Source organism: Sebastes fasciatus, chromosome 18 (genome assembly GCF_043250625.1).
Source record: "Sebastes fasciatus isolate fSebFas1 chromosome 18, fSebFas1.pri, whole genome shotgun sequence".
NCBI classification, from domain to species: Eukaryota; Metazoa; Chordata; class Actinopteri; order Perciformes; family Sebastidae; genus Sebastes; species Sebastes fasciatus.
Window position 1 is genome coordinate 19,028,503 of NC_133812.1, and position 25,047 is coordinate 19,053,549.

At 42.2% G+C, this 25,047-nt stretch overlaps 1 protein-coding gene across 2 annotated transcripts in view; it reads right to left on the bottom strand.

Annotated features, from left to right (window-relative positions):
- LOC141755822 (pleckstrin homology domain-containing family G member 1) overlaps positions 1-24,636 on the bottom strand; it is a 71,627-nt gene extending 46,991 nt beyond the window's left edge. Inside the window, exon 1 of one of the 2 annotated variants that reach the window (XM_074615061.1) lies at positions 24,440-24,636. In XM_074615061.1, the coding sequence (XP_074471162.1) occupies positions 24,440-24,527 (88 nt within the window). In that variant the 5' untranslated portion in view covers positions 24,528-24,636. Of the gene's footprint in view, positions 1-98; positions 309-24,439 lie in introns of those variants that run through there. The other variant, XM_074615063.1, reaches the window with a different exon arrangement.
- Between the last annotated feature and the right edge of the window lie 411 nt (positions 24,637-25,047).

The window sequence follows — 25,047 nt, forward strand, 5'->3', positions numbered from 1 at the left end:
GTGTCGTCTGAGCATGTTGTGAGAGCAGAAACATTTACAGTAAATTAACCCAAAAACTAAAGCTCTGTGTCCAACGCCACACAAAGACAAAAACTCACCTCAAGAGACACCATCCCCACGTTTAGCCTTTCCTCAGCCGCTGGTATCCCAGTATCCTGTCATCACAGGTTAGATCCATGTCCAGGCGTTAGAAAAGTTTCACGCTACAGTCTTAGAAACGCTGACTGGTTTCAGAGAGGTAGGTAGGGCTCGTGTCAAGACGGCCCGGTCCGCGGTCCACCCCTCTATGAGGTCAGATCAGAGAGAAAGAGAGACACCGAGAGGAAAGAGAGAGAGAGACAGAGAGAGAGGACAGATGGAAGCAAAACGCAACCGAACTGACTGCCCACTGGGAGGGGAGGGGGAGAGCGAGGGAGAGAAGAGCTCGCACATCCAAGCAGCCCACTTCCTGACCAATTACTGCTGCAAGACTAGCCTCTCTCCTTCTTTCCAAGTGGGCCCTCGCTCTCTCTCTCCTCTCTCACTTCTTTGTGGGATCGCCGCGAGGACTGGAGAGCGGCCAGGACTGGAGAGTGGCCAGCGCTGCAGGCGACGCAAGTCACAGAAATTAACACTTGGAAAAAAAAGCGTTGCTGTGAAGAGAAGAGACGGTGACCAAGAGTTAACGTGAGATAACAGGAGAGAGGGGTGTGAGACAGAAAGCTGATGCAGGAGGAGAGAAAAAAAGAGGGCAGCGCAAGGACGAGCTGTACTCGTCTAACCCCAAAAAACACGACAAGTGGGTCACATCACTCAGTTTAGAGCCTCTCTTTCTGACGCTTTCTTGGTCTCAACTCCCCAGTGACGCTTTCAATATCTTGGATATAAGAGGTCGGGGTAAAGAGTACCCAAAAACACAGCCAGCGAGCAGAGATCACAGGGCTCAACCTGCTGTGAGCTGGTCTGTATGAGCACACACAGAAAATATCTAAGCCAGTGGTCATTGTGTGAGTAATTTGGTCATTGTTCTGCATCCTAACAGAGCAGGATGGAGGAAAGTCCCCTCTCTCGGAGCCAGTGGCTGCTGTTCCGGCCTCCTGGTAGCGAGGCTTCCTGGGATTGATAAAGCGGCTCCTGGCCCCGTCAGCGCACACACTTTCTCATTTCCATGTTTTCACCGGTTTTAAGTTTTTCCAGGGAAAACAAAACCGCACGTGGTTGCTGCAAGATCGCAAACATTGACCTTTGATAAGAAGCCAACTAAGATACACTTGACTTAAAATAAATGACCTAAATCTTCCTAAAAACATGCATGATCTGTGCACACACACACACAATAGAGCAAGCAGTGACTTTTAGCAGGATTTTGTTAACTCTGCTGTCTGTGACCTACTGTAGCAGTGACCAGTGACCGTATAAACAGGCCTGATGTGGGTCAGCTGTTATTATCCTAACCTGGATGAAGACACAAACACAGCGCCGAGCCTTTGTAACCCAACGCCACACCTTGCACTTTAAAACACACAGAGACAATGACAGACGATAGCGCCGTGTCTGAGGAAAAACAAGCCGATAGCCGGCTGCCAACCGGTCGCTCTTATCACGGCTTTTATTCTGCTTCGAGGACAAGGCGGGTGGAGTTTAATGGAAGTGTCAGGTAGCTTGTCAAACACAGAAAATTAGACTTTAAACAGTTTCCTGTGATTGTTTGAGATATCTAAAACCTGATAGTATACATTTATCACAACACTTTAGGGCTGAAGTATTCCTTAATGTGTTGTTTATTCCGTGAGTAATCTCCATATACAGAGTAAAGGCCTTCACACACCGGGGGAGTGATGAATATACAGCACGAAAATGCAAAAAATAATCACCTGTGAATATTGTATGTCTAGAGTAGAATCAGTTTTAAAGCTAGAGTGAATATCCTGGTATCATATGAAACTAGAAAACCTAAGGAATCCATTGGTACCAACCATGTCATACTAGCTTGTTGGCTTGTTGTTTAGCTCAAGATCAGTGAATGTAAATGGGTTCTATGGGTACCCTCGAGTCTCCCCTTTACAGACATGCCCACTTTATGATAATCACATGCAGTTTGGGGCAAATCGTAGTCAAGTCAGCACACTGACACACTGACAGCTGTTGTTGCCTGTTGGGCTGCAGTTTACCATGTTATGATTTGAGCATATATGTTTATGCTAAATGCAGTACCTGTGAGGGTTTCTGGACAATATCTGTCAGTGTTTTGAGTAGTTAATTTATTTCTAGTAATAAATGTATACATATATTTACATAAAGCAGCACATTCGTCCACTCCCATGTTGATAAGAGTATTAAATACTTGATAAATCTCCCTTTAAAAGGTACATTTTTAACAGATAAAAAATGTGTGATTAATTTGCAATTAATCACGATTAACTATGGACAATCACACGATTAATCGCTATTAAATATTTTAATTGATTGTCAGCCCTAGTCTAGAGCTTTTATTTTGAAAGGTAAGAACTGGAGAAGTGGATCTGGTCTACGCTGCCTTTATCGAGGTTGAAAAAAGTAATAAAGTTTGCCGTCCTGGTTCGGACTACGGAGCCTCCGTGTTGTTGTTTCATAAATATAGAAGCAACTCAACCGGTTACGTACAACGTGATTGGCATTAAAAATGATATCCGGAAAACAATTATGCCGCTTTTTCACTGCGTAATATTTGCGTTTTGTGTGAAAGTACTCGTGACAAAAACAACAGTTTGAAAAAATATACTGATATCTGAATTAATTGCATGAAAAAAAATGCAGTGGTGTGTAACAGCCTTAAGGCTATGAACAATAGATGGACAACATAAAGGCAGATTTAGTAAAGCAATTTGAGTCAAATATAAGGTCAGTTTGTTTTCCTTTTTTCCGAGAATGATCTGCTCTGGCATTCAAAAGAATAATAATTTAAATAAGTCAAGTTGCATTCTGGAAATTGTTATGACTCTTGCCGGCCGTTTGTCACTATTTCCTGACCAAACTAGTAATCAACTAATTGAGGAAATAATCTGAATGACAGTGATTTGCAGCCCTACAAAGTCCAGCCTGCACTGATGTCATACTCTTCATTCAACTGTGTGATCATTGAGAGGAAACCAGTCACATCCCATTGCAAATAAACGGGAGCTGCCTCTCAACAGAAGCCTGAAATTCAGAATTAAATATCCGTATGTAATGGAAAGAGGAAAGAAGTAGATATACTGTATTTTTGTCTGAAGCAACTGGTGGGATCCCTCCAGTGTTGACAGACAGATGTTTTCTACAACAGGAAAACAGAATAAAAGTGGAAATGTGAATGAGAGAGCAGCTCAGGACCTCCCCAACTAACAGCAGAAGGAAACCCCTCCTTCCTCCTTCCCCGCCGCCCTTTCCTGCCCGTCTTCAGCTGCTTGTTAACTGATGAAGGAATCAAACAGGATGTGACGTCATCGGGCAGGTGAATCATACTCATGTGATGGGTTTGTCATTCCAGCGTCACCAAACATTAGGCTTTTGTCCCAAATTGACAGCACGGGAAATATTAATGAGTGTGACTTACTTCTTCCTTGTAAATTCTCTTGAAGTGGTCTTTGTTTCTCCGATGTCACTAGGGTTCAACTCATACCAATTACTCATATCAATAACTCATTACTTATGACTCAATGAAAAATGAGAAAAATCGGAGGGTGGGTGCTTCCGCGACGACGCCATATGAGAGCGGTGCAGAGCTGCGGCCGTGAGCCAACCAGTGGGGCACGCTCACATGCACTAACATGCACTAAAAGCACATACGGCCGGCCCAGCTATGTCAACAAAGCACGGTGAAGCTCAGATTACAACACACGAAGAGGGAGAGTGACTTCACTCTCTGCTCAGGTAGACATTACTCCTCTATATCTTTACAAAAATAGTTATCTGCTGTTATATTAATGCTCTGGATATTGCATAGAGAACCTTTAAATGACTTGACAAAGTAGTGTTGCAGTGTGTAGAAAAGCCTTGACGTCAGCATTAAAGTGACTTCTGGAATGATGATCACTCCGAAACACACACACACTTAGATCAAAATAATAGTTCTCGGTGTGGTTTGAAGAGTGTAACTGATACTACCTCCACGGCTATAAATATGAATGGGGCATCTCAGTGAGTGCATGTGTTTGGCATTAAGATTAAAAGCTTTACATTACAGTTAGAAACGGAGACGAGGCCACAACTCAACCGCTGGGCTGCTGCCGTCAGAAGTAGGAGCCAAAACACATTATTGCTCAGACTAAGATACAGCAGAGCTGATGTGTGTGTGTGTGTGTCTGTGTGCGCCTGCATGTCTGCTTATGTGGGTTTGAGTGGGATAAAGAGCCAGGAGTGCGTGTTGGCAGGTTCCCTTTGACCTGCGGAGGCTTTATTTTCTCTCATATTCATATTGGGCTAATACTCGGCCTTTCCCATGCCAGTGAAAACCCTGGAAGCCGAGCCCTCTCCTCTCTTTAGGGAACCTAAGATGTCACTGCACACAAAAGGAGCCGTGAAAGCCGTCCAACTCAAGCAGGGGCTATTATTTACAGTACCAAAAGAAAATCGCTCTTCTCCCGAACAGTACCCCCACCACCCCCCCTCCGAGCGTCAGCCGTCTGTCTCCTTGTAATGCTTCCCCTATTTTGCCCTTTTCCAATCCCTTCCTTTCATTTTTCTAACTTTTTTTCCCCTCTATAGCTTCCCTTTCCTCCAATCGTCTCTCTCTCTCTCTCTCTCTCTCTCTCTCTCTCTTTCTAACCCTCTCGCCCCACCATAATAAAATAAATAGCTGGTTTTGTAACCAGTAAGCCCAAAATTAGGAGTAAGCCTCAAACCGTGGCTTTGCCGATCTTCACTGAGCCATTCAAAACAGGCAGAACAATCCACACTGATTATGATCTGAGAGGAGGAACTCCATTTGGTGAACTTTACACAACAGCCTCACGCTTATTCCTTCAAGGGAATTCATATTTGCACACAAAAACATGGACTTAACACTATGCACAAAGTAAAGCAGACATGATGAAGTAAAAGTAATCTGTTCTGTCTGAAAGTGTCTTATATTCTAAATCTGAACATATAGTGCATGCATTAGAGTTGCTTTACCCAGTGTAACCTAAAGCAAATGATGCCGTTCCCTGCTTTTTACTGGCACGCTATGAAGTGTGTTATGAATGCATTTTATTAATGCATCAAAATTACAAGGATATCTGTGTTAAGATAGAAAGAGATAAGATCTAGCATACCAGCTTTGAGAGTATCTGCACACAGTTCCCATTAAAGTGGATGTTTCACAGATGAAGTCTGGCTTATCGGGAGATTAAACTGTGGAGTGATATTCATTTCAGGTATTAGCACAACAGGTTTTTTAATAGTTGCTTTGCAACATGATCCGTGGCCGATGTTTTTCTCCAACAATCTGCAGCCTCTCCATTACCAGCTACTGTATAAACAGTAGTCTAAACTGTGGTCCAGCTGACAGAGAAGAGTATGAGGTCACATGTCGCTGCAATAACAGCTGGACACCATGACTAGAAATATGTCTACAGTCCGTCTAAATAAAGTTGTAAAAAGGCTCTGGAACTGGAAAAAAGTTCCTACCCCTGTGTTTACAGTAAATACAGATGTTAGTGACAGGTCTTAACTCGACCCAGATGTGACCGAGAGGAAGATGGGCCCCGTAAACACATCAACACACACAGACAGACACCCTGAGACTGAGACTTTCTACTCCCTAGAGAGAAAAGAAGGTGGTATAATGTGCATCCACAGTGTCGGATGCTGAAAATGTCGAGATAACACTGAGCTATTAAAGGATTATAACTATTTGGGTGTTTTCTGCATTTAAATGGAGTTTTATTGCTTTATTGCTTTATTGCTACGGTTTTATTGCACTTATTACAGTAACAAGCGTAGTTGCACCTGGTTGACTATCCTGTCTCCACCGTGGACTCTCTAATCAGCTGTTCGCTGACTTCACTGCGTGTATGTTGAGAGCTCCACAGTGCCGACACAGAGCAGGAAGAGGTTGCAGCGTGATAATAAATACTGAACTGTTTCTTTAACTGCATTCAAGTGGTAAATATCAATCAAAAAGCATGTATTTCCAAACTGTTTTGTATGGCACTGTAATAATGCGTGGTATTACAGTATGTGGAATCATGAATATGTCAAAATCATGAGGTCAAAATCAGCAGATGAAACTAATATAAATAACTGTTTTCTACAGTATGTGCTGGCAGTTGATTTGATATGTTTCTGCTGGAACTAAAGCTGATCTGCATCATTACTCAACATATGAAAAGATCACAAAAGTCTCACAATAATAAATGAAGAGATACGGACATCATTTTCATTCCACAGTAAACTCTATCTCCCTCCCTCTCGTTCTCTTGTTATCTGTCTTTAGGTCCGCCAGCTGTATTACGTTTCAGCTGAAGTGTGCTGCTAATAATATAGGCCATCAACGACTAGCGACAACACCCAGCCGCCCGAGCCGAGGCCGGACCTCCAGCCTGACACACACATACACACCCATCTCCGTGGAGCTCTAACAGAACGGTGGATCTAGGATGAGAGAGGCAGAGAGACATCAAGTCTGGAATGTTTCATATTAAGATGACTCAATTAAAATGGATGTTTACAACATAAACACACATCGCTTACTCCACTGCTACTCTGTACTTCAAACTAGGAAGCTTATCAATGCAATCTCTGTATAGCCTATATTATGGATTATTCTTGATAATGGGGTGTCAACTGATGGTTATTTTCATTTATGATTGTTTTACAGTAATTCAATTAATCATTAAGTCTATAAAGTGTTGGAAAAATACCCACTCAGAGTCAGAAGTGACTTAGCTAGCAAATAGCTTAATTTGTCTGACCAACAGTACAAAACCCAAAGATATCTAACTTACAATTGGTCAATATTACAATAAATATCATCAAAACTATATAAAAATATCTATTGTTTATGTTTTTCTACGTTGTTTCCATCACAATATAGCTTAGGCCTATATTTATTTATTTTTTCTCTATAATTTAAAAGTGTTAAAATGAGAAAATACTTCATACTTTTCATTTGTCAAGTATTTAATTCACACATACAGAAATAGGCTTCAGCATGTGGTTATTTCATATAGACTTAATTATGTATTGAATTACCAGAAAACATGCTTTATCGTGATATATATCGTTATCGAGATATGAAACGTCCTATATCGTGATAGAAGATTTTGACCGTATCACCCAGACCTATTTGACAGTTTTGCTTGATAGATTATTTAATCAGTTACCAAAATAGCTGTCAATTAACTAATCATTTAATGGATACATGTATATCTTGTCCTGAATTGTTTTGTTTAGACATTGATACAGCGATCATTAAATAACATTTCAGACACTGTGGTCAGTCAGCCATGAAATCCATGGTAAGGCACACAGTGGACCTTCAGGAGGAACTGCTGTGTAACGGTCAAATAAAAACTGAGAGCAAAAGTGACGGAGCAAGAAAACAAAAGGTGGTATGAAGATGTGTGAGATGACGACGCTGGTGGTAAGAATGTATGGCGCTGCTGGTCTATATGTGGCCTGGATACACGAGAGCCAAGCAGAGAGCTGGATGGAAGAGGGAAGAGGGAGGAGGCTTCTTTATTTTAAGCATTGTCCCCCCGTGCAGCACTTATCACCAGGACGTGATTCAGAGACAAGTTCCTAACTGAGCTTCACTGCTCATAAAGACCTGCGGCGACGCTTAGGAAGCACTGTGAAGGTTTTTTTTACATTGCATTGCTGACAGACGGAGATGAAACATCTAGAAGTAGCAGCTGATGTTCTCAAGAAAAGAAAAATTCTTTGGAAAAAAAAGAGACAAAAGCAAAAATTTGAAATATTGCTGTGCTGGGAATTTACAACTGTTTGATAGTTTAACAAACTGCACCTGTGGAGCGCTCAATACAGAGCAACTTCCTAAAGTACAATTCATTCACATCAAACAGGATCTCGCACACGCACGCACACTCACGCACGCACACGCACGCACAGCACAAGAACTCCACTCATGCAGGCGTAAGAGGCTATTTATACACCACTTCCTTTTATTTACCCTGCTCATTGTTCAGACCACATCTGCTAAGGGCCAAGGGCACAATGGCCGGTCCATATAGCTGACCACACACACACACATACACACCCACACACACACACACACACTCTGTGGCCCTGCAGCAGTCAGACACAAGCCAGCATTCAGACATATCCACAGCTTTTGTTCTGTGTCCGAGTGACAAACTCCAAAAGCTGATACCACCTGTTACACAGCCTGGCATTCTTGAACACACACCCACACACATACCCACACAAACAAACACAAGTCACACACACGCATATCCAAACGTGCATTAATTCACACGCGCCTGCACACAAACCTGCACAGATGTCATATGTGAGCTCTATTGGACACAGTTGGCTAAGTGCTGGAGATGACAGCTCATTACAGCCTGCTGTCTGTTTCATGTCAGCTTTAATACAACAGGAAGTCAGCCGGGGGCTTTAAAAAAGCCACCGGACAGCAGCTCATAACCTTCATGGCTCGGAGGCTGTTGGCTCACGGCGGACCACATGTCACATATACATAAAACAACAAGTCTGTTAGCTGCAGAGATCTTGTAGGATCGACTCACACACATAATGACCTTCAGTTCCCGTAATCCTAAAAACTTCACCGTCCCCTTTTAGCCATTTACTCAGTTATTTCCTATGAGGACGGGAGCTGCCCAAAACGGCCCCTACGGGGTAAACAGCTCAGATCATTATCTCCCCAGCTCTCCAGCCGCAGGGGTACAGTGGTGGGCCAGACTGGGGGTACAGGAAACCACTGTGGTTTCACTTCCAAACCACTGACCCAACCATCCCACCACAGATATCCGTAAATCAGGTCCAGGTATGCACAGTAACATGCTGTAAAAGCCTGCAATTTAAGGTAGTTTACACCCACTACAAGTTGCATTACTTAGGTCCTGATGAGACCGAGTGCGTTTTTAGCAGCCTGGGGCGGCTTCTTGTAATCGTTTTCAATGAGATTGAAGCATTTTGTGCACTGATTTTGCGTTGCTGAGCTCCTCACGTTTATCCTCTCTGTTACCTCGTGGTTTTACAGGAGTGCTTTGAACGCCTCAGGGTGGAAAAGCGCCCAACGTCATTAGTGTTTTTTTGTTATTGTGGGAACTTTTGCTGGATACTGGGAGCTTCATGACTTTACCAACCGTAGTTACCATGATCTGAACAGAAAACAGCAGGAGGCAAATTAGTGCGGCACTTGAGATAAGTTTCATTTAATTAAACTGTACTATTGATTATTTGGGTCACGTACTGTTCATGGTTTTTAATAAGGTAACGATAGCATTCATTTGGTGGTTGCCTAGCAACTAGAGCTGTCCCGAATACCATTTTTTGGACTTCGAAGCTTCGGTGAGAAATATTCTAAAGTATTGGAAGATTCGGGGCGCGGCACAGCAAGCTGACATGTTCTTCTGTCTGTCTTTAATAATGTTATAATGTATGAGATTATTTATTTTTGCATGGGCTATTTTGGGATATATACATTATTATTATATACTAACTACTAAAGCAAAACAAAAAACACGCTCTGTCTGATCAGAGCCTTAAACTGCACATAAATTTAACTTTACTTTCAGACTTTTTCTAAAATAGTTCAGATAAAAGTTAGTCTAAAGTGCAGCAATGTCAAGAAAAGACACATAAACCTTTAAAATCTTAGAATCTCAGCAAAAGACATGTTGAAAAGTAGGAAATAACCTACTAATAACTGTAACCTGTTTGAGATGAAACTGGATCAACAACAAAAACGAGCAATGGGGCATTCAAGGAGAGAATCATCTACACTGCAGTAAACACACTTTCACACACCCACGCACCCCGGGACTCTTCCTATCCCCCGTAGGACCGTGTTCATGCTGATTGGTGGTTAGAGAATAAACACACATCCTTCATGTTTTCATGTACTTTTTGGCTGGTACTGCAGGAATAGAGGCTGCTCCCGATTTTTCGCTCCCTCCACATATTTTCCTCCTCCGTACAGGAAACTGTCGCTTGTCAACACCGCACATAAATGATGTTTGTTTCCTGTCTTTGACTGGGGATTTTTCGGCCCATTTGGCAGCAGCGTGACAGATCTTGGAGCTGAAATGTGATACATGTTTTTGTAAGCCGAGCAAAACATAAAAATACAGACTGGAGCTGATATTTACAGAAAATGTAAAACACACTAACGCTGGTAACGCTTGACTTGTTTTCCATTAATATAGGAACAAATTGGTTATAAACAGGTGTGAAAAACAAAGAAAACAAACAAACTTTGGATTCACTTTAAACAAATTAACTGGACTATAATTTTAATAAAAGCGCAATCTGCAACCTCAGCACAGAAATATGTGTTTTCAGTATGGCTGTCAAAGCCATAATAACACATTAACACTAATTTGCTTTAACGCCACTAATTTCTTTAATGCATTAACGCAACTTGTGATTTGTAGGTTGTAGTGGATTCAGTTTTGAGGCTAGAGTGAAGATACATCGATTATATGAAACTAGAAAAACCTAAAGAATCCATTGGTACCAACCATGAATCATACTAGCTTGTCGGAAAGGAGGTCCCTTGACCTCTGACCTCAAGATATGTGAATGAAAATGGGTTCTATGGGTACCCACGAGTCTCCCCTTTACAGACATGCCCCCTTTATGATAATCACATGCAGTTTGGGGCAAGTCATAGTCAAGTCAGCACACACTGACAGCTGTTGTTGCCTGTTGGGCTGCAGTTTGCCATGTTATGATTTGAGCATATTTTTGCTAAATGCAGTACCTGTGAGGGTTTCTGGACAATATTTGTCATTGCTTTGATTTCCAATAATAAATATCTACATATATTTGCATCAAGCAAGCATATTTGACCACTCCTATGTTGATAAGAGTATTAAATACCTGACAAATCTCAGGTACATTCTGAACAGATAAAAATGTGCGATTCATTTGCTATTAATCCTGATTAACTATGGACATCATGCGATTAATGGTGATTAAATATTTGAATTGATTGACAGCCCTAGTTTCCAGTTCAGTTTCACAAGTGAAACAGGTGTTAAAGTGTGTGTGTGGGTGTGGGGCGCCAAAACTAACAGCTTAAAAAATGGCATGAAGCTCATTTAGAAAGCAAATGTCCAACCGCCTCTTTCTAATCCTCCGCTTATCTGGGCATCCACGCCGCTACACCCCCAGCGTTCAGAGGGGGTCGGACCCCTGCCCCACTACCAGACGGGGGTTTCCCTGCCGAACGCTGCACAACAATAAAACAAAGCCATCACACTGCTGAGGCCGGTGGGGGAGGAGTGGGAGGGGGAGGGGGGCATGCAGGGGTGCAGCAGGGTGGGGTGGTGGAGGAAGGAGGGCGGAAAGTGAGAGGAACAGCTGCTGAGTGGGAGAGCTGGATGAGGGGGAGGACACGGGAGAAAAAGAAAGCCGGAGGAAGGAGGGGGAAGTTCTCTCTTTTCTCTTTCAGTGAAATAAATTACTTTTATGTTTGCGGCCTGTTCAGGCTATCGTTAGGGTGAGAACCCCCCTCTGCTCTCTTTAGGCGTACACAAATTGACAAGCGCACAATGACGCAGCTTATAGCTATACTGTTCTCTGCACAATATGGGCTCAGTGTGGAGCAAAAATGTCTCAAAAAGCTTTACCACACAGACGTGTTGGCATCCTAACGTGCACGCACTCATACACAAAGAAGTTTTTTTGCTTTACAGATCGTCCCGTCTCTGAGGAATTCTCCTTATTAGAATCAGTGTGTCGCTGCTGACAGACCTGCTAAACACAGTCAGCGATGGAGATGACAACTATAGGAGCTGCTGTTAAGTCAGGAGCGGGAGGTTGGCCAAGTGTGTGTGTTAGTGTGTTCTACAGGTCAGACTTCAAAATTCCCCCATTTTAACTGCTGGTTTCATTCCTGGAGCTAATTATTAAAAAGTACCCTGTGGAGTTTTGAATCACTAGTGGTGCTACAGAGCATCGTTTTGATGAGCGGGTCCCGGTTTTGTTTGTATCTTAGGATGCTTTCACGAGCCATAGTCGGTTTGGCTAGTCCGGATCAATTTGAAATTGATACTTTTGGTTTGTTTTCTATTTAAAAATTGTATCAGAAACCAACTGACTGTTTTTCTACTTATCGAAAGGCATTTTCATTCATTTGCTTGTTGCACTCATTTATTGCTCTTCAAGTCACAAAGAAAAGCTGTAAAATCTATTCTGCTGAGTTGTCCTTTACTCGTCACATCAGCAGACACACATTAGTTTTCAGGAATAGGTTACCTCGTACATTTACAACATTACCATTATCGTTTTAGTGCTTTGGATGTTAACAAGTGATAAAACGGCATATCCTCATTCCACTGCCCCAATAAATTTTACAACGTCTTTGACAACCTGTTGTTGGTTACCTGACTGTTTCCAGGAAACAAATGATGTACAAGTATGCGAGCTATAGGTCCACACAAACAAGGCACACTTCACACACCCCTACAGCATGCACAGTTGGTCTGTTTGAGTTGGTACAGCCCTTGGCGACATCCAAATACAGCTGCTCACTCCACTCAGCCCGTTGCTATAAAACACCAGTCAGCAAATGAGAAGAGTGGAAACAGATTTGCAACTGGAGGCCCAAAAAGTACATTTATTTGGGCTATTTTTGGTAACAAGCTGGTTAGTCTCTATTTAAATACAGAAGCTTAAAAAGAGTAAGTTTGTTGCAATTCGCCAACTTCCTCACCACAGCTTTTTATTTTTGTTAGCATTAAATAGGCTGCCCGACTCTCATCCGCTCCTCTTCTCTTGCCCTCTTTAACATGTACATTAAAATGAATGGAAGCCAGGAATAGTGCAGTGTATTTGGGGGAGGGACTCACTGCAGACATAACAAAATCAGGGAGGAAAAGAAGCCAGCCACATATACAGGGGCCTTGGGGAGGACACTGGGAGGAGAGCGGCGCTGCTGAGGCCGACAATGGCACACATTCACATTCTGGTTCAACCTCGTTATTTAGCACACAGAAGTGGAGCACCAGTCGGTGCAAGAATTCAATTCTGGTATTCTAAAAAAATTACTGAAAAGGTAGAGTGATTATATGAAAAAACTCTCTCCCAAATGAACTGTATCATGATGAGTAGCACCATAAACAACAGATGGGTGACTAATTGTATGGATTTCTCACTTATTTTTCAAATGAAGTGCAATGGACTAGCCAGTATTGCACTTTTTACCTATTACATAATTATTAAAACAACTTATCGATTGTATTTTGTGTATTATAGTTACATGTGTACTGTAAATGATAACTGCATCCAATGTTCTTGTTGTTTATTTGCAAGCACTGAGGGTTCTTCTAAGATGTGAGGCGATGAAAACAAACCAAATGATGTCGCATCATCACTCGTCATACTTGCCAATCTTGAGACCTCAGAAATAGGGAGGAGTGGGGTGCCCCGGTAGCTCACCTCGTAGAGCAGGCGCCCCATGCACCACGTACCAACCCTCGGCCATTTGCTACATGTCGTACACTTTCTCCGCCCCTTACAGGACTATCATTATCTCAATCAAATAAAGCCATTCATTTATTTTTTGCCCCTGCATTTCTCCCCCACTGAAGGCCCTTTCAGACACAACGCGACAACGTCACCACTGCGCTCTGAAAACCCATTATTTCCAACAATTAAACGGCTTTTTTAAGGCCTATACACGCTGTACAGTGCCAGAGACAGGTTGTGATAACGAACAAGGAGAAAAACACGGCAATTGTGACCCCGGGAGGAAACCGGGAGAGGCCGAGGAAAAACGTGAGTCTCCCAGGAAAAATCAGGAGGGTTGGCATGTGTGTCACTCGTTACTGGGAAATGTAATTAGTGTGGCATCTTGTGCATTACCACCAAATACTGAAAGTGTTGTGAGTAAATGAAACAGAAAGTATAATCCCCCAACTAAATTCCCCCCATGTCACTCCCACAGCTTTATCTTCAGTCATCAGACTTTAATTTGTCTTATTTATACTTGATGACATCTCAGGTCTGACGTTAACCAGGGGCTGAGCCGCCCTGGGAGACAGGAACACGAGGGGATTTCAGAAATTATTTCAGAATTTAAGAACATAATCACAGAATGGAAAGAGCTCATTGTGAAAGTAAGAGTAGGACTATCCACCAATCTCAGGGGGGTCGCTCTTCCCAACCTCCACGCCCTCGCACTTTATCAACAGATTCCCACTGCCGATGTAGAGCTGAGGGGATATCTAAATAACACTAGAGGAATTTCTTTTCTACCGCAAAATTCAACCCTGCATAGTTTCCCACTTCACCAACCTGATATACTTAGCAAGGAATCCACCCGACTGGCAACGGACATTCTCTGGTTATGGTGAGCTGGTGACCCCTGACCCATCCTGGCACTCTCCTCCTTATCCTCATCTTCTTCTTCTTCTCTTTCCCCCCCAGTAGGAATCATGCGATGGATCGTTACAGGACTGTTTCACTGAGTGACTTGATGAAGTGATTAAAAAAAAAAAGTCCCATGAGGGTCAGTTCTCAATATGGAGCTTGGGAACTTGGCTTAAAGCTGCTCTATCACACAAGAAGAAACATGTAATTGCATTATAATGATGACATAGACTAACTTTAGTAGTCACGGTAACGCTGCGGTGAGGTAGATGGTCATCCCACTGGAAGAGAACGAATTAGGTAAAATTGCCTCCACCACTTATTCCATACAAGCTGGCCAGTAGATATGTCATTAAGCAACCTATGACTTTCTCCAATAATTTACTTAACGTTGCATCAAGCACCGCATCTTGTTTACCTGTAATCTTGGAGGCAAAGGATATACAAAGAGGGATGCCAGTAAGAACAACAATAAGCTTCTTCACAGGAATAAACTTCTTTCGTTTTTTTTGGCAAAACACGACAGATCTTCCAGGCAAATTTCATCTTCATTTGCAAAAAAGTAAGTCTCACGTAAGTCTCACATCGTCTGCTATCCCACAATGCTTTGAGAGCGGATTCACTCGCGTCCCACAGACAATCAAAAAGAGAAAACTCTGCATTGCTTGCATCCTTCACACAAGTTAAACTGTACTAAAATCACCACAGCATTAATACGTGAAATATCTAAGAGCATACAGTATATTACGAGCACACACGTATTACGTACAGACATATTACGAGAATTTAATTGTGGAATATATAAGTTTTAGGTTGTTTTTAGTCTATATGGTTTTTATAGGTCTTTAATCTATGTTATACTCTGTAATGAGTGTCGGTTGATTAGATAGGAAGCACTGTAATGTCCATGATTTTATGGATGAATAAATTGAACCTTGAACCAACAGAAGGGTAATGCACAAAAAGGACAAAGGGCCACATTTAGCCGCTTGATAAGCAGGTGTGTTTAGATGCCATTATTATACAGAATTAAATCTCCACTGTACGCTGAGTTGGGACAAACTCAGCAAAAAACACAACATCCAGCCCTTCATAATGTTTACAGACCCTTAGTGGGCAGTGATAGCGTCAGTACAATAAGTGAGTGCGTCAGCCGACCTGCACTCCCATATATAGCCACTACTATTAGGATTCCTTTCGTGCTATCTGGAATTAGCCTGCTGCATTCAGAGAAGGAGTATTTCAGTCTCACCCTGCCCCTGACCTTCAACCTTTTAGCCTTTAGTTTACATGGCCACAACCTGCAAGGAGCTGGGAGAGGCAAGTGCATGGGCAAACACTTCTCCGAGCCGGTGGAGTGAACACAACAAGCTAAAAGTTGCTGTTGGTTAAAAACTTTGCATCATCCAGTTTTTGCAAAATGTTCAGATTCACTACAACAAATGAGTGTTAAAAGAGCGCTCCACCAATTTAGCTTTGATGTAGCAGAACCAGAGTCTTTTTTATTCCTCACATTCTTGTCAAAACCTGGTGCCTACATTACCCACAATGCAACCCGACCGCTGACAGTTAGGCCTGAGATTTCATTGTTTTATACTTGTGATAGCCAGTGGTTAATCAGCGTAAGAGCTCCCCTTTAAGGGCAGAAGTTCTGATGTATTGGGTTGATAAAACATTTAAAAACAATAACAAAATTGAGGAATATGTAAGAAAACACACGCAAAAACAATGCAATTATATAGCAACTGCATTACAAGCTTTTGACACTGTATTACATGGTTGAGTGGTTAACATCCAACAAATCTAATTCTTGGTAATCCTTCTCTTAAAAGCAGCTCTTGTTCAACCAGGCAGGTATTAAAAGCTATTCTGAAGGCATGCATTAAACCATTTTCTAAGGTTACCATTTTACATGTTAAAGTCAGTGGGCCAAACTTTCCCTGCCCTCCTCACAAACCTTGTAATTACTGGAAACATGTTTTTACAGCAGATCTCTAAAGCACTTTAAGTGGTGGTTAGTAGTATAGAAAACGCTTGAGAGAACACATCATGCACTTAAATCCCAGCCTATAGGTACGTCTGCTGGAATGTTTTTATCTGCTGAACAAATACAGACACCGGTGTGTTATCAGATGCGCAGGATGGGTCGTGACATATAGTGCATGTGCACAATTATGCCCACACACGCTTCATTTCACGTCTGAAGTGGATGCATGATGTGTGTATGTAATCAGCAGGTTTCATATGTGCTCCTTTGACAGCTCGGGTCGGGTTCATTGTGCCCCCTGGGAATCCAAATGTCTCAGCTCATCTGATTTAAACCAGAAACACAGACACATTCCCACAGACCTGAAAACCTGGGATGACCCGAGTCATTTCTTCAATGAGCCGGAAAATGACATCAAATTTAAATGCTACCATCAGCTGCACAGAGCGGTCTACATTTAAACTATATTAAAGGGGACTTACAAGAGTCCTTTTCATATGATGTTTTTTTAATATATAAAGAAGCCTTATGAGCAACAATAGTAGATTTAAAAAACTCCTCGCTGTTCACCTCAACAGAAAGTACAAGACAGTACAAAGAAAAGTCAGTGTAGTAGTAATGGAAAAAATGTAACAGAGGAAAAAATAGTGACCGTAGTAAATAAGAAAAAATCCAGCTGTCAACACAAGCGTCAAAAAGGTTGAAACGAGATATAAAATACAACCTTGTCTCACAGGAAGGTGTATAAATAGGACGACATTACACGGACATTCCACGTGTCATGAGGACGCATTATATTTGTACACCGCTTTTTGTGTGTCATTTGTATGCCACGCAACAAAACTACGCCAACGTCCACAATTAGGTTTAGGCAAAAAAAACACAGGTTTAGGAAAAACTTCATGGTTGGGCTTAAAATAAGTATATACAGTGAACTAAGTAAAATATGCACGGAAACAATGCATAATCAGAACGGAAAACACGTCACAAACATTACTACAAAAACATGACAAATGTCACCAACATAACTTACAAAACAAAACAGTGTTGAAAACAGTTGTGCATTTGTTGGACCCATCCACCTCCCCACCCGCCCACCATAATCGCCTTTTATTCTACGTCACTAGCATTGAGAGTAGCATATTGACACAGACTACATTGTGTACAAATGAAACGCCAAAAGCAGGAAAGGCGGCCGAATGCTAAATGCTTTGAGCATTATCGTGGCATTCATACAAATGGGCTGAAAAATATGATACACGATGCAAAAGCAACTTCAGAATAATTTATAAAAAAGAAAAGAAGGACGTCTGATTAAATAGTGTTGAAAGTATTTGTTGTTTTGTGGGACTAATGCTGGACAAGAAAGCAGAGTTTGTTGGGTTCACAGTGGTGCTGTCAACATTATCACCATGGAAACAAAACTCACTCATATCTTGGGGGTATAAGATGACATTTTAAAATTTGTAGCTCCCATTTTTTGTGCACAGTAAGCCGGCCTTGAGACTGAAAGACTTAACTCGACGATCACCATAACAACTCAAATCTAATGAAAAAAATCTGTGGAAATCCTCAAAAATGATTCTTTTACATTCACACTGCTCTTCTGCATCCTACTTTAATTCATGATGAATAAATAATGAGTGCTCTATGACTCTGTCAACACTAATCTTCTGCAAGCTTCTAGATGACCACTTTAGGGTGATTCTGTGTGTGTACATGTGAGTCAGTACAGACCGGGTCAAGGTTCCCTATCTGGGTTATCTGTATTTAGCCCCAATGCAAGGAGGTTATGTTGATTTCACATCTAGATCAAGTCATGACGGAGGACAATCTCCTTTTTCACTTGGAGTGAATCGCACATCCTCTAATCTCAGTGAACTATTTACTTGCAGGTGTTGGTTACAACATCACTGTCTGTAAACACTACTATAATGCTGTATACATAGTTGTATACACTATGAATAGAACAGCCTGTGTAGACAATACAGCCTCCAAGACCTGGAAAAAAGTGGGTTTTGAAGAGGAAGTTCCTCCAACAGCCTGTCTCACAGCAACACAACAGTCCTAAATATATCCCCGCGCAGCGCAGAGCAGGTCTCTGCGTGTCCTTCTGCTGCTGCTCCAGTCTGGGCCGCGGAAATATGGGCTGGACCTGCAGACCCACGGGCAACCACACACACGCCTTAGTGTATAACAGGAAACACATGGTGATATCAACATCAACCTTTTGTCCTCTGTCATGCACGCATACAGACACACACACAGTGGCAACAAACCGTGAATTTTGGAAATTATAACAGGAAGAGAGCGGTCACAGCAGCTCATCCATCATCAAGGGAACATTATTAAAACATGATATAAACAAGAGATGATCAGAACCTGCCCAGATAAACCACCTTGCTTACTGACCAAAAATGTGTTTTCAACAAAGAAATCTTTCATTATTTGCACCTCGTGACAGATTAATGCATTCAACCAGATAGATGCTGAAACACGGTATGACCTCGCATTTCTATCTCTGATGCCAGGCTGCACCTCGTGTGGCTGCCACACAGCTTTGCATGCGAAAGGGCACGCTTTGCATGTCGTCCCAGATCGGCGGTATATTGTTTTCATCTCCAATCACGGCAGGTACTGAGAAAATGTTGGGTGTTTTAATCTCTGATCGAGGCAGCGGTGCGTGTCGTAATGCTGACAAGTTCTGGATGAAAAGCTTTTAATAGAAGGGTGGCGCTGCGGCTTCTGACACACTTTCCACTAAAAGGTTAACAACACTCTACAGAGCAAACTTTCACGCCTCACACAATGCAGGGATTTTGTGAAGTAGTGTGCAACCTGTATGTAGGCTATCTGTGAAGAAGCTAAATTTAAAGCTGGATGCCCTGCTTGTTAGCACAGCTCACTTCCTTTTCCTGTATGACAAGCAGGAAAAGGTCATTCAGCTGTGCAGCTGAAACCAGGGCTGTCTGATTGAGACAAAGCGAGGTGATGATAGGTGAACTATAATGTTGCGGCTTCTCAGGAGTGCAAGACGAGCTTATTTCTGCTCGTCTTACTAGCGACTCACTTGCCCGATCAGGCAAATGGTAAAAAAAATAATCAAACATATTGTTTTCTCCAGAGCTGATGATGGAAGGAGCTAAGGAGTGAGCCTTCTCGCTTCCTTTCCATCTCTGTTGAGAGTTGCACATGTGTAGTAACGAATAGGAACTCGCAAGAAAGACAAAGCGAGCATTTCAGTTATCCTGGAACAGGATTTTAGACTCCAGATTCATTCATTTAAATAAAGATCAAACATGACAATTAACTTTGGTCTTTGTTGTTATTTGATAACCGCTAATGAATAAAACAATTTGTATAGGGGCAAGTAAAAATCCACTTTGGGGCAAGTAGATTTCTGGGCCGGGCAAGTGAAAAAAAGACATTAACGTTGAACCCCGATTGTTGATATTCAGTCCATTTTGCTCATGACCTATGAACCCTACATACGCTCCCACATCATTGCTTTGAGTTATATGCAAGTGTTGGCTCAAGTCAAGAAGGGAACCCACAAGTTGGGGAAAGGTTAGGGTTAGGCATTGATCTCGAATAGTTAAGATTAAGATAGTTCGTCGGGCAGTTTTTGCAGATTTCAGATCAGATTTCGCAATTTGCGGGTTACCTTCTGGACACAACCCAGGTGTTGAAGGTAAAACAACACAGAAATACGTTTCTGTTCCTATTAACTTCCTCCTCTGCCATCTTATTCTCTTCCCATCCTCCTTTGCTCCCCCCTCTCTTGTCGACTCCTTCACGCCTCAGCTCCTACATGTGACCTCCCAGCAGGGGGGGCTGCCAGCAGCAGGTGAAAGATCATGACCCCCCCATACAAAGACTCACTACCCTTCTCCTGCAGGCATATAGGGCTCAGCTCCAGCCTCAAGCAGAGATTAGGAAAACAGGGGGATATCACATCTCTCAACGCCAACAGTTTATCAGGGAGGGGTTCAAAACACTAAAAGGTAGCCGTCAGTAGAAAATGGAGATTCAGCAAATCCCATTATTAAACTGGCGGCAATGAACTGAAACGGAAGATATGGAAACAATAGAGTTGTTTCCTGTTTGTCTCTTAAAATAAATCCGACCATTCATTATTTTCTTGTGAATTCTCCTTCCAATCTTATTGTGTATTGTAGTATCCGTCTCACAAAAAGTACTGCAGACATGTATCATGTCACATATGGAAGCACAGTCAGCGCTCTTCCGCATGCAGTGCGTTTGAACTCTGCATGCTATCTGGAGCTGCTTTAGGCAGGAGAGATAAAAGTGTTGGATGACACTGGACATCAGGACGTCAGGTATATAATCATTAAACACAGGCATATACATACACACTATAAATATAACATCACCATCAAACACGGAACGAGTGCTGTACAGTTGCACACCACCTGGACCTCAATATAACATATATAGGGCAGGTTGTGGAGTGATTTAAGATAAACTTCAAGGGAGAGAAACGTGATACAGCGCGGGACCAAAGACATCCTGTGGAGGCATCCGTCTGAACGACCTCCAGTAAAAACATCAGTCAGGAGACAGAGAGAGAGAAAGCTACCTGACAGCTGCAGCTCATCAGGAACCTGACCAGCCGTCACTACTACTACCACCATGTGACAAAGATGAGTACAGTAGGCCTAAAAATGGCTGTTTGAGGCAATGATACCATAGACTTTATATAAGAAGTGGACATAGTCACTGTGACGTCACCCATTGGTTTGTGGACTGCCGTTTTAAAGCCTTGAGTTTGGCATTTTGGCTGGCACCATCTTGTTTTTTTGCAACCAGAAGTGACATGACAGGGTGGAGCTAAGCACAATCGCTGAATAAGATGTTTTTTTGCTGACCAATACGGTACAATTAACTTTCATGAACTGAAAACACACTATGAACGAGTTAAAGATGTAAAATGAAAACAACTCCCAGACCAGACAACGCCGTGGTAGCGACAATCACGAGGTAGCCACGCCCTAAAGCATCCCCTGCTTTATGGTCTATTTGACTCTAAATGGGACCATCATTTACTAAATGAACATCATGCTGTATTGAAGAAGACTTGAAACTAGCGATTGAGACCATAAACTCATGTTTACAATGTTTACTGAGGTAATAAATCAAGTGAGAAGTAGGCTCATTTTCTCATAGACTTCTATACAATCAGACTTCTTTTTGCAACCAGAGGAGTCGCCCCCTGCTGGCTGTTAGAGAGAATGCAAGTTTAAGACACTTCCACATTGGCTTCACTTTTCAGACCCGGAGGTTGCCAACTGAATGACACACAAGGACATCTGTCACCTCCACAGAATGGATATCTTAAAAACATGGAAAGATATTTGGAAATATTTCACTGACTCCTTTGTATTTCACACAAGACAAAGTCTATGTGACTCTGTGAGACTGTACTTTGTGCTAAATGCTAACATCAGCATGCTAACATGCTCACAATGACAATGCTGACATGCTGATGTTTAGCAGGTGTAATGCTTACCATGTTTACTATCTTAGTTTAGTGTGTTAGCATGCAAACATGAGTTAATTAGCACTAAACACAAGGCACAGCTGAGGCTGATGGGAATGTCATTAGTTTGGCAGGTATTTGGTCATAAATCAAAGTGTTGGACAAATCAAACTTCTCACCTAATGATAAAGTTAAGGAATCAAAGTTATTACAGTTCATTGTGAGGGAAACATGCATGTGTGCATCAAAGTCATCCATGCTTCTACCGTGGGTTAAAAACAAGCTCCTACAACCACATGCTATATGAACCCAGAGCCACAATGTCATTAGAAGACAAGCGGAAGACAGTAAATCAGCAGGACCAAACGACTGACAGGACATGAGAGGAGAGTCTGGCCTGTCCTGGGTTTTACGTTACAGGGTGATGGTGCTAAGGTCGTCCAATCTCAGATTACGTTCTCACGAGATTTACAAGTGGGAAGAACACCTGCCATCCTTCTCGAACTGTGAGGAAGGACACTGCCATCCAACTAACTAAGTAAACAGACACACCATAGCCTCAAAATTGTGTGTAAAGTGTATAAGCCCTGTTGTTTCCACCAGGACGGCAATACAGCTACACCAAGTGTCGTTTCCCGGCAGAAGAGAGCTGCTCGCGACCATAGATATATATACGCTCGCGACCGACACAACGCGGTTTGAGCTGCGCTCGCTGCACATCACAGTGTGCAGCACCCAAATTGGGCTTTGCTGGATGCATTCAATGGCACTGGACGCAGCAAAAAGCTGGCGTGCCGTGGCGCAAGCCATTGGAAATAATGGCTTTCAGAGTGCAGTGGTGGCGTTGTGTCTGAAAGGACCTTCAGTCAGTGAGAGAAGGAGAGAGAAATAGAGAGTACTAAGAGTAAGAAATACTCAAGACGGAGCAAAAATACATAAAAACGGATGATTATTTGCCTCGTTTATACCAGAAGTTCACACCAGAGGGGCAAATTATTCAGTTTTCTTTCCTGAGAACTAAAAGTAAAATTAAAAGCAGGCCTATTCAACATAAAAATGCTGTTGCAGTGTACTTATTATTTTGATATTTGGTTATGTAATCCTCCCTCTTTTGAATGTCTCAAGGTTGGCAAATATGCGGGGGAATGACTTTATTCTCTGCTCAGGTAGACGTTACTCATCTATATCTTTAAAGCAAATAGTTGTTTACTGCTATATTAATGCTTTGGATATCGTATAGGGTACCTTTAATTCAGTGTGCAACAGCAGGAGTGGAAGTCATGGTGAGAAAAAAGGCCTTGTCAATCATAGACAGTAAACTTTGTATGTGTTTTTATGTTGACATTCAGCATTAATCATCTCCTTGAGAAGACTGAAGTGTGAATGCCAAAACAACTGTTCAGTTCTAGCTCCTTCCTCCATCTGCTGCTGTTGCATAACATCCTGAAGTCTGTCCAAGTTTTAAAAAAGAAAAAGGATGATTTGAAACTGTCAATCATGACTAGTGTGTCCAGACAACAAGGAGAGGAAAACATGCACATTCTCAAAATTGTTTGTGGTCCTCGGAGTAGATCCCATCCAATATGTACTTTTTCAAAAAAATGACTTGCTCCCGCACACACTTCTCTCTGCTTTATTAGTCAACGTTTCGGTCACCAAGGACCTTCATCAGGACATCGTTGTTTGTTTGTGCGAGATTTTCTTTTTTTTGTCTCGTTCTCGGACACTAAATTTCTTCTCCCTTTAAATCTAACCTCATGAACAGATACTGTATGTGGGAGGCACAGTAAGTTACATCAATAAAGCAGCAATCCCCAACCCTAAAATACCTGAAATCATACATTTCATTCTCTAAAATGATGTTACGCCCCACAAGCACTTTCAAAACATAAAATTCAATAATCTTCGAATCATAAAAACAACAAACACTAAAAACCTGTTCAATATAATTAATCTCTTAATTGGCTATGCATGTGAATCAAAAACAGCTGCAATCACAGCCAAAGATCCTTCCTCTGCAGTTGTGTCCAGAGAGCAACATCAATGACCAAAACGAGTGTTTCATAAGATGATGCTCCAGTTATGCAAGAACAATTTCCAAAAGGGTCAAAGTTTATCATGTCTCACCATCACAGGAACATAATGACAGGATGATCCTGTCAATCACACACACACATACACACCTGGCTGCCATCTCATAATCAAGAGTTAATTTCACTGCCCTGTGTCTTTTTATGCAACCTTTATGCAACCTGTTCCTCCATCAATCCCTGTATTATCCTCTTTCAGCATGCATCTGTCAGCAATTATCACTCTTATCCAGGAGTCTGGCCTGCAGGTTGTAGCACAAGCACACCTGCAGCATTGGATGCATTGCATGCTGTGCAGCGGGCCTGTTCATTACACACACAGAGAGAAAGTGGGCTCGACATTAGACAGTTATCACTCACTCTTTTCCTTCGACGTCCTAGCAGAAAGCACATGGGCAGCTCTTCGTATAGCTGCTGCTGCTGCTGATGGAGACAAGTCCTTCTTCATTATTAAAGTTCTCCTTTCACACTTCACTAAACTGCTCTCACGTTGACCCACTTGGCAAGTTCTCCAGCTCCCAACACGGTGTCCTCGTTTGTCCTGTTGGTCCGGTGGTAAAAACCTTCAATCACATTACGTCATCATTACACTGACGTCACTGGGCGGATCGATATCACCTGATGTGAGATTAGAGGGGGAGTCTGTAATTAGACTTTGAGATATATAATGTTACTGCTAGTGGTCCAGAGGTGCCCTCAGTATACTAGCTAATTGCTAAAAAAAAATACTAGCTTTAGGTCCATTACAGGCACTGAAAAAAAAATCTTTATTTACTTAAATTAAAGGTGCAGTGTGGATTTTGCGGCATCTAGCGTGAAGTTGCAGAGAGTTATGGTAAGTGTCCACAGGGGTGTTTTTTATCACGAGGGGACGCCTCGCTTCCCAGCATTGGACGCTTGGTGGGCTGTCACTAGACACAGGCTGTCCCCACCTGATTGGACGAACGCTCTCCCTCCGTCGGCTGCTG